This window comes from Colias eurytheme, chromosome 3 (genome assembly GCF_061535395.1).
Source record: "Colias eurytheme isolate Ceu_HAF_F1 chromosome 3, ilColEury1 Martin Lab GWU primary, whole genome shotgun sequence".
NCBI classification, from domain to species: domain Eukaryota; kingdom Metazoa; phylum Arthropoda; class Insecta; order Lepidoptera; family Pieridae; genus Colias; species Colias eurytheme.
The window spans coordinates 7,242,297-7,252,943 of NC_142982.1; the positions used below are offsets into that span (position 1 = coordinate 7,242,297).

At 35.0% G+C, this 10,647-nt stretch overlaps 1 protein-coding gene and 1 long non-coding RNA gene across 2 annotated transcripts in view; one reads left to right on the forward strand and one right to left on the reverse strand.

The window, feature by feature from the left end:
- Nucleotides 1–6,926, reverse strand: part of Glut4EF (Glucose transporter 4 enhancer factor) — a 42,980-nt gene extending 36,054 nt beyond the window's left edge. The window contains exon 1 of the mRNA XM_090119808.1: nt 6,190–6,926. Within this exon, the coding sequence (XP_089975934.1) occupies nt 6,190–6,564 (375 nt within the window). The 5' untranslated portion in view covers nt 6,565–6,926. The remainder of the gene's footprint in view (nt 1–6,189) is intronic.
- Nucleotides 3,263–6,577, forward strand: LOC149909716 (uncharacterized). The gene is made up of 3 exons (XR_016458599.1): nt 3,263–3,376; nt 6,250–6,370; nt 6,444–6,577. It is a non-coding gene; the product is annotated as an uncharacterized LOC149909716 (long non-coding RNA).
- Nucleotides 6,927–10,647: the final 3,721 nt, after the last annotated feature.

Here is a 10,647-nt window from a genome sequence, read left to right on the forward strand (position 1 = left end):
GTGAATCATTTTTAACCTTTGCCTTTACCTTCGACTTGTACTTTCATAGTTACTATTGTTTTTTTTTGTTAATATTTCAATTGTAGTAATCTTTGTAGTTACGTTAGATTTTATGTATGATATTTATAAGAGCTTCATTTCATTAAGAACTCTTTAGGCTATAATGACATTCGCCCACACAATAACGGTACCGGTGTAATACCACAGTAATACTGTTAAGTCAAATCTAAAAACGAGTTATTTTACGTCGCTGAGTCAGTGTACGAATTCACGGCTGACGCCACATATCTAATTCAAACAAGTTTTACAATATCGTATAGGAGTCATCAAGTATGGTGGTGGTGTTTACACTATATTGTGAATGAATAAACGTTTAAATTGTTTCAGATAGGTACAATAACTGCTTCATTTTGCCAAGAGTTAGATAAGTTAATCATGAAACTATTCCAAGGCAAACACAATGAGGTCACTCACAAAGGGCCGGCCTTGCCTTCGCTGCGGCTGTGGGAGGACAACTACATCATTGTCGAAAATACACCATTAAATTTCTAATAATATAATATAATAAAGCTGAATCATACATAAATTTATATACGTTCATGTTCATCCAAAGAAATATCAGAATTAATACAACTATAGGCCATCATGTTATTATTGTGTGACAGTTATATCTGCTTCAGTCTTTAAAGTTCAAACTTGAAACCAATATCTAAGTAGTAGTTAGACGTAGAATGCTCTACATTTGCAACGGTCTTCTGACATCATTATATGGCAAATGATCTCGCTATTTCGGCAAAAGTGGGTCAAATACATTTATTATTTTATACAACGTAGGTATGCGCCGTTGGTATTACAATTTTTGATGTTGTACTTGCTATTTGACATTAAATCATTGTCTGTTAACCTTTTACAGTTTTTAACTTTTAAAAAAATAACCATGATTTGAATTAAATTTTAACTGTAAATTAATCTCTCTATTAGAATAATTCCTTTTGTGACATCATTATATTAATAGAACTATCGCATTTACACATATGATTGGATTTTGATTGCGGTAGAGTACGCAAGTACATCCGGCTCGCGACCGAGATTGTGGTCCGATCACCGATGCTCTATCTGCCTCTCAACAATGTTTTCTCACCGACAAACTAGCTAACAATACTATCTTATCTAACTTGATTTATTTAGCTACAGTATCACTTGTACTTGTAAGGTGTAAGACAGTGATTACGAAATGAATGAAAAATGGGGCCTTCTAAATTTAAAGGACGACGTCATGATGACGAGACTGCGTTGAATATTTTCGTTGCTACGAAAAATATAATAGTGTGAAGTGTCCTCATTTATCCAAAGAGTTAAAGAATTTGAGCTATAAATAAAAGTGTATTTATATTTCTTGATGAAGTTAAAAAGAATTCTCACAAATATTAAGTGAAAATAACAACACACACGCGATAACTCCACGCAACACTTGCCATGAGCGCAAGTGTCTTCGGTATATGGAAATATTATATCAACTCGAGTGGAAAAAAACTGGAAATCACATTTATTATTCGCTATTGATTTACAATGTTTTCCCTGACAATAAAAGAAATACGATAATAATTAAAACATAAGACAGTAACCATTGTTATAGTTTCAATTGTTATACTATAAACGTTGTATTTTAATATTTAATATCAATAAAACACATATGTATGGGAAAGGTCGATGCTTACATTTTCACTAATATCTACCCCAAATACATGTTAACTAAATGAGATAATAAACCAGTCGTCGTTTCTGCTGTCCCAATTAGATATACCTAATTGCTGACATGACTTTACATCGAAACTATGTACTTATTGCATAATAGATTTTTGATGAATAGTTGAGTCTAACGGTATTGTTTAGAGTGCTAAGTGTGTCGTAAGAGTACATCGTTGTGTAAAAGTAAGTGAATCTGAAACGGTACACGGCCAGCGCAGGTGTCAGCGGCACTTTCACGCCGAGCGCGGGATTTGCCGCGGCGAATTGTGCTGCCCCGTTTACAATCTCAGCGAATGAAAGGCGAGCCGGTTATAAACGTAGGGAAATCGCTGTTGATTATTCTTTACGTAACGCTTTGAAGTAATCTAATACTTTGTATGACCTACCTCAAACGTAATGTTTAGGTATGTATTTGCAAGAAAATATAATATATTATGTATAAAGCTGTTAACGTGTCGTATCTCAAGTAATTTAAAACCTTTCGTAACCGTTTTATAAAATTATAAAAAACTTAATTCTTGCTCGATAAATACTGCAGGCATTAGCTCTAGCTAGAGTGTTGACATAAATATAGTAATAGCCAATAATAAACATGAAACATGAATAAACAAGAATGTTTCATGGATTTATTATTATTATGTATATCCAAATAATAACTTAAACGCGATCTGTTTCGCTTAATAAAGATGATGTCGACAGAGGTTAGCTGCGGTAACAACGCCACCGACTAACGGTCCGCACGGCGCGGCGGCCGGCGCCGCGTGCACGTGAAAATAATTCTTGACGCGATTTTGTAACCAATACCGTTACACTGTTCCGGGCCTGCCGGTGACCTTATTTCACAGCGAACACTCGACTTGCATTAACTTTTTTGTAATTTACTCTAGATGTCGAACAAAGCTTTATTGCTTTTAAAAGGTCCGATTCATAATAGTGCCTACGTTTCAAAACATGGAGCTTAAAAAAGGTTTGTTTATAAACGTATTAAGGTATATTGCGTTCGACGTTTTTCGATAGTATAATGAATGCCGTAAAAACATGGCCTGTTTACGTATAGTAGTAGTGTGAGTCAGAGCAATTTCGATTGAACCGATTCCGTGTAGCGTGCGGCGTGGATTTGCCAGTGAAACGGTGTTAATAACATGTGACGCGCTGCCCGAGCGGTACCGGGGAATACCACGTCACACCGATAACCATTTCCTTTTGTGTATTACTATGAGGGTATTTTAATAACTAATTACATATGTCTATGTTATTAACATTTACAACACACTATTGTTCCCTAAAATATTTAAAGGTTGTTATTGTGTTAACATTTCAATTCATTGTTCGACGCAAATGATATTATTATCGCCAAGCTAATTATGTTTAGTGTAGTATTGACGTACACAATTATATGTATAATTATGAGTATAATGAAGTTACGCCACTTTTATCTATATCGCAGCGCTCAAATGTAAACAACGAAGGCATTAAGACTTCCGCGCAATTCACTTTTGTTATTCACAGAGCTCGTAAGATAACAAATATGTGGCATTCGTGTTCAATTTGGCATAACTTTGAAATTACGCCTTAATGAGATAAAGTCACGGATAGAACTCAACGTGCTAATGACACTGAACTAGAGGTGAGTGCAATGATGAAGTAAGGTCGTTATCAAAATTACTTTAAATTGTTGTCAACAAGCGCGATGACTGCGCGTCACATGAATATCGATATAGACGTCACCACTACGTCGTACTCTTTACGCATGCGACTTTCAGACAATTCGCGTGCAAACTACGATAGTACAATCAAAGAAAAAATATTTATTTGTTAAATGTTACCATATTTTAGTAAATTAACATTTGAACACATGAGAGTACAGCCGCGTATATCCTTGATATTTAACCAGTTATTTTAATTCAACTTAATATACCTACATATAAGTTGGAAATAACGTTCACTTTTTGCTTCCTTTAAATATTGTGGTCGATCAGAATTCAGAACCGTATTTTTTATCACTATTTTTGTAAGCGAGTATAATTATTAATTACATAGAAATCTTGTGATAACATGGGTAGATGTACGTATATTTTAGAAGTAGGCATATAAGGATACCATTACACGACTATGCATCAGCCAACACAAAGCGAAATTTATCTTAAAAAAAACACTTAAGTTTACGATTGCAATTTACAAAATATAAATTATAGGCGATTAAAAATGTAATTATGCGGTAATTATGACTCTACTTTCAATTAAAGCGATCGCACTAATTATAAAGACCGTTATAATATGAGATACACATAAACACACGCGTGGCAATCGGCTACGTTAATTCAATCCGGCTGATGTCGCGTCACGCAGGAGAAATTGAAATTCCATCTTGGTGCGTAGCGTTAACGGTGTAACGCGCGGCCTATTTCGTGCTCGAGCATTCTGAATTTAATAAAATTAATTATTACGTACAAAGCATAAAATTTCTGTACGTTTTTATAGTAGAAACAAATGAAACACTAATCGATCAGAACGTGATATACTTGCAAGCAATGTAGCAACTTTAATTAATCTTATCTGGGTAATATTACTACACGTGTGAATGCGCAAGTTTACATGCAATGATATCTAATCAAACGTTACCATTTTAATGATGTGTGCTCTCTATTGGCTCATGCTGATAATGTTATTTGAACAAATTATCTCTATTGTAATAATGTCAAAAATATTTTTAGGGAAAGCCTCTCCGATTTCACAGCTACGCACGACGCGGTCGAATGTGACAAACTTATTATATCATACTTGTTGGTAAACACGATACGTTCGTGACGCATAGTGCTATAACTAATAGATCTAAGCAATAAAAACATGTTTATATTTCTCTTGCTAACTGCGAAGCTATTTATTAATTGGATTACTAGAACTCGAAATGATGCAGGAAACGTACAATATATTTTTGTGATGGTAATATTACAACATTGTGAGTGAATCGATGGGAATAATTTACCGGTTGCGCTAGATCTGCAACAACAGGTTGATGTTAGTTACTAGAATAATCTCGGCTTTGTGATGCGTGATGCGTCGAAGAGCTACTATATACTGGGCTTATGCGATGTTGATATACTATGTAATAATATACCGTAGTATACAGGGTGTCACACTTTTGGTATACTAAGCTCAAAGGAGGTTATAGTTTTGCATACGCTGAGTACGTAAAAAATACTTATAAAATTCCAGACGCATTATTTTTTCGGATAGATGAATTCTTAAAACTCTATGTATACACCCCTAACAAGCAACACGCCCAAATTTGCCATCCGCACGTGAGATATCGTTTAAGATTATGTTTTCATAGACAAAATGCTCACATTAGAGAAGCGGTATATGCCGGCTGCGCGAAGCTAGAGAAGAAAACATAGATTTTCAGGAAAAATTTAGCAAAAAAATTATGACGTAATTTTGTTGTTTAAGTATTTTTTATGTGATCAGTGTATGCAAAACTACAAGTCCCTTCGCGCTTAGTATACCAATAGTGGGACACCCTGTATATTCAGTTCTTCAAATGTTAAATTAAGATTTAACGACGAGTGTACAGACACTCGATTATGTCTACAAAATACGTGAATATATTGTGGTTTTAATTAAAAATCATCATTAATTTGAGATAGGCTCACTGGACAGTTTTTGGTTTAACTGCCGAAATGTTTCAATGAGTGTGCTTTAAGGCTGGTTCACACTTTGATTAGTGCGAGTGCAGGTGTGTAGTGCGAGTAGAGTCCAATTAAACTGCGAGTGCTGGTGATTAGTGCGAGTGCAGGTGAGTAGTGCGAGTAGTGTCCAATTCGCGACGCTACACACTACGCTAAACACTAAACACTCCTGTCCAGACGTGTTTAGGCAGGCACACTGCGAGTGAGGAGGAAGGGAGGGCGCGCGGGACGTGGCTACTCGCAGTCCACTCGCAAAAAAATAGAACACGCTTCTATTCACTTTACTACACAGCCTACTAAACACTTGCACTAAACAGTCGCTGTCCACACGTAGTCACTAATCACCTGCACTCGCACTAATCAAAGTGTGAACCAGCCATTATTTTCATCACGGGTGCATACAACATAGGCTGCGTGCATATCGCCCCACGTGCAAGCGAGGTCAATAGCTCTGCACGCGCGCTCGCTCCCGCCCCCGCCTCACATTAAACCTTTGTCTACGTACAATGCTATAATGTCAACGTCACTGAAGCTAATGAATTAAATTTCATGAAATACAAATTAGAAAAAAAATTATTAACAATTCCCCATAGCTTGAAAGTGATGTTCAAGGATGCCGTTGATGTCTTTTCTTAAAGATAGAGTTTTTAAAGTAAAGTTTTGAAGCTGCGAATTAAAGTTTTGAAAATTTATGTAGGTAAGCTTAAGTAATGTTAAATAATATATGTTTTTGAAATAAATTGAAACTCACCTCAGCCGCAGGTGCATGCACCTGAACGCGGAGTTCATCATTGTCATGATTGTGTTCCAGTACATCAGCGCGGACTTCACGTCCGTTGTATGTAAGGAAGACGCGTTGGCCAGGCTTGAGACGGACGCCAGTCAAGCCTCGGAACCCAGGACCAATGAGCTCCGCATCTCTGTATTCTCTGGTTAGTTTTCCACCATCAAAGCGTACAGTATATCTAGTGTTGGGAGTCAAGTTGATACAGTTATTGTTTTCAGGGAAGGGTGCTGGCGTTTTCACTGCCTGAATCATTCCCGAATAGTACAGTCCATCATCACCGAGCGCAGCTACTCGCGTTCCAATGATAGAGCGCTTTGCAAGTCGTTTACCGGTCGACATTGTTGCTAAGTTCAAAAAACTCTTTTCAAATAACACTTCACGAAGTTTTTGATGACAGTCCACACTGACTTTATGAAAATTTCATTCAAGTATTTCAAATTGCCCGGCGTACGCGTTTCGCAGGGTAACCGTCACAAAATTTTGGTAAATTGTAAGAACTTCGTCGCGATTCCGTACGTTTTACACGATCCGGCACCTCAATAGGCCGAGAATGTTCACAGCTCTCACGCGGACTCATAATATGAAGGCAGGATCCGTGTGGATCGGGACAAAGGAAAATCCTTCCGCGGCAGTAAACTTTGCACGCAAGCTCGTAACAGACAACCTCAATAGACACGGTTCAAACGAGAACTGGCGTGCGTGCGAGCGACACCGGCCGGCCGGCGAGCAGGAGCGGCGACCGCCCGTCTCGCTTCTTTGTTTTGATACTCAGCTGTTTGTGGGAGCGAGAGAGCTTATTACAGGCCGTGCGAGTGGGCGCGAGTCAGTGTAGTTTAGTTCGGAAATTTTCGTGTCACAAGCCGTGGCTTTTGTTCGGGCGGGCTCGCTATTTTCAGAGAGCCGCCCACGGACGACATTGAGACGCGCCGGCTTGGTTCGCACGTGGACTGGAGGAGTGCTAACGGGATTGCACAACGCACCGCGACGTCGACTTAGGCCCGCGAGCCTGTATTCGCTTGCCGGCTAATACGTGACACAGTTTCTATTCGGATTTTGGGTCAATTCAAATGTCAAGCAGATGCACCCCACTTATGCAACGCTATTAAAGCGGCCTCGTTACATCTACGCACAAATTGAATAATTAGAACACGCAACGGACATAATTATCATTCAAAGATTCCTATATATATAAGACAGTAATATTCCTGTCAAATATACTATATTGTAATATGAAATACGTACGCCTTCTTATTTACAGAATTAAATGTAATTTGTGTTACAACTCTACATCGTTACCTATAAGATGGAACTCTACATCGCTATGAGCTATAAGATATAATCGTAGAAAATAAAACAAAGTAAACAGATACATTTTTGTTTAATTTCTTAAATCTTCATAATGTGCTTTAGATGTTTGACGCTGAAAAATTCTCGCATAACAGCATTGAAATTACTTTCAATTTATATATTTCATTTGTTTCACCACGTGACGACGATAACTTTCATAATGTTAAAGGCCATTATTCGTTTTATTCCGCAACACTAAAATATTTTAAAGAAAAATCACGTTCTGTTATTACTTATTAATCACGTTTTATTATATCAATAAAAAATATGTAGAGCACGTTCGACCATTACCGACAAAATTATTAGTTTTGGTTAGTTTAATAATTTATAAAATATAAACATAACTTTCATCCGAAGGTTTCGCCACGTGTAACGTTTAGGCTCAAGCGATATTATTGATAGTAAAACAATAGTTGTACCGTAATTTACCATTAAACGTCCTTTTCATGTAGCTTATAACCATTGTAAAAAGAGAGTTATAACTGTACATTTTTTTATCGTATTGTATTCGATTAATCTCAAGGAATATACACCTAAAAAGTAAACGTACCTACATACACAGTAAAATATTTACTTCGATCATAAATAATGAAAGTGTAGAGACATAATTGAAAATCTTATTTTTACATGAAATTGGAAATACTTGATAGACAATTTACTTTTATATTTATCCTAATTAATAATATCACTAATTTAATGACTTTTCTAATCTTTATTAATTATTTAATTATTACATCATTAGATCAATGCAATGTAATGTACAGTCGTTAGCATGGCACATGGACAGTGGACACATCCACTATACTAAAAACAATACTTACCAAAACAAAATTTAATCGTAAATATTTTATACAAAAATGGTACCTACCTCGTACTACCTACTCGCATAAATCAAACAACATCGTTAGATATATGTAGATATTAAATATTATTATTTACGGATATTAATAGAATTGCCTACACACCTTTGCGTTCTTACTACCCACTTGTTATGAAATTGTTTGTAGAGCCAATAAGAATCTGTCGATTTCGAATCTAAATACGTCGTCGATCAGCTGGTGACGATGTATGTATAAAAAACGACAACAAATACGTACAATCCTTGAACTCAGGTAATAAAACCCGCACAAGTTAACAATACAACCAGTCGTCTATAAGATATTTTATAATCGAAAGTCAATTTATTTATTGCGTTTGCTATATTAGGTATTATTACGCCGTATGGCTCTACTTTTTACTTTGTGAAATTGATATTCATTATAGGATTGCGATTCTTTTTATAAAATTAGTAGCTTTCCACCCGCGGCTTCGCCCGCGTTTTCAAAGAAAAACCTGCATAGTTCCCGTTCCCGTGGGATTTCCGGGATAAAAACTATCCTATGTGTTATTCTGATGTATAAGCTATATTGTGGTAAAGTTTCATTCAAATCCATTCAGTAGTTTTTACGTGAAAGAGTAACAAACATCCATACATCCATACTTACAAACTTTCGCCTTTATAATAGTAGTAGGATACTCTATGACATACGATTTTCCTTAGCCTTTACGTTTGATGGCTTTTACGTGGCAAATTCAAATCCTAGAAAAAGGGTAGGTATATTTCGTCTTTTACATATTGTACTTATTACGAGACACTAATAAAATAGAGCGAATATGTGAAATATACCCAAATATGGTTAGGGTAATGACTATCCAATATTATTAAGAAGAGCTGATAAAGCATAAAAAAAAATTCATCAAAATGAAATACATACCTACTTATGTAAAAACTAAAAAGGAACTTTCTTTTTCACAAACGTGTCATTGACGGGAAAAAAGAAACCAATAGGTACATAGATTAATAATATGATACAACACGATAGACCACATTAGACATTTAAGAATTAATTAAAATAGGTACTCATGTAAGAACTTATTTAAGTTTTTTCAGACAATAAAACTTACTATCCTATTGTATTTAAAATATTGTAACAAGGAAGGCATCATTGACCTTTGATTCTGAATATATTACACACAGGAAGTATTTAAAATTAATTATACACTTTTTTCGCTTTTTGTAACTAAGTAATCTTAGCATTATTGTAAATAAGTGTTTTTAAACACTTGTTCACTTATCTGCTAATTAGGAAATTCGAACTTCTATCAAAATACAATTCTCTAAAATAGGAATTTTATGAAAAAGAACAACAAAAAATTAAAAATGATTTCTTGGTCCATAATTGCAAAAACTTTTTTCAAGGAAATTGCATTAAGATTTTCATTGAATTTGTAATAAATTTTGTTCTACTCCCGCTACACAACTGTTATATGTGTTAACAAATACAATAAGTAATAAGTTATTCGATACAATGTAAACAGTGCATGATAGTTTTATGCTAATGACAAAAATATACTTAGAAGGTGAGGAGCAAACCTAATAAAAAAAGAAAAACCTGTTGGCTGGCAGGTTTCCACAAGCAAAGACCTACATAAATGTAGCGGTAACAGCGTTCGACTCGATAGAAATAGCTCTCCGTGGTGACCGTGCCGTATCTTCCAACCAAACTGATAAGGGAAGAAAATCATGATTCCATATCTACCAGACCTCAAACCTGCGGTATTACCATTGTTTTTTTCTATTTTCAATTAATAATAAACTCCTGTGCCCCATTATGTGTGTGTTATTTATTTATCTTAACCACAAACCCACCATTGTTTTATCAAGTTGATAAGTTTTTTTAAATTTTATCTTTAACATATTACTTATGCCTTTAATTATTATTTTTGAAAATAAAATATGTCACTTGGTTTCGTAAATTTGTTATGAGTGGATGTTATCACAATTACCTTATTTATTATTATTTATTACACATTTACTAGTAATAACTTAACATAAATGTTTCCTTAAATTGTACACTGTATTCAGTAATGTAAATTTTAATTAATATGAAATATTAAAAGGAAATTGTGTAAGAAAACTTAAAAAATACTTATTTATTATTGGTAAACAACATCAAATGTGAATATAATAAATAATGAACGGCTTGAAATAAAACATAACAAAAAATAAATAAATTAGAAATATTATAAAAAAAC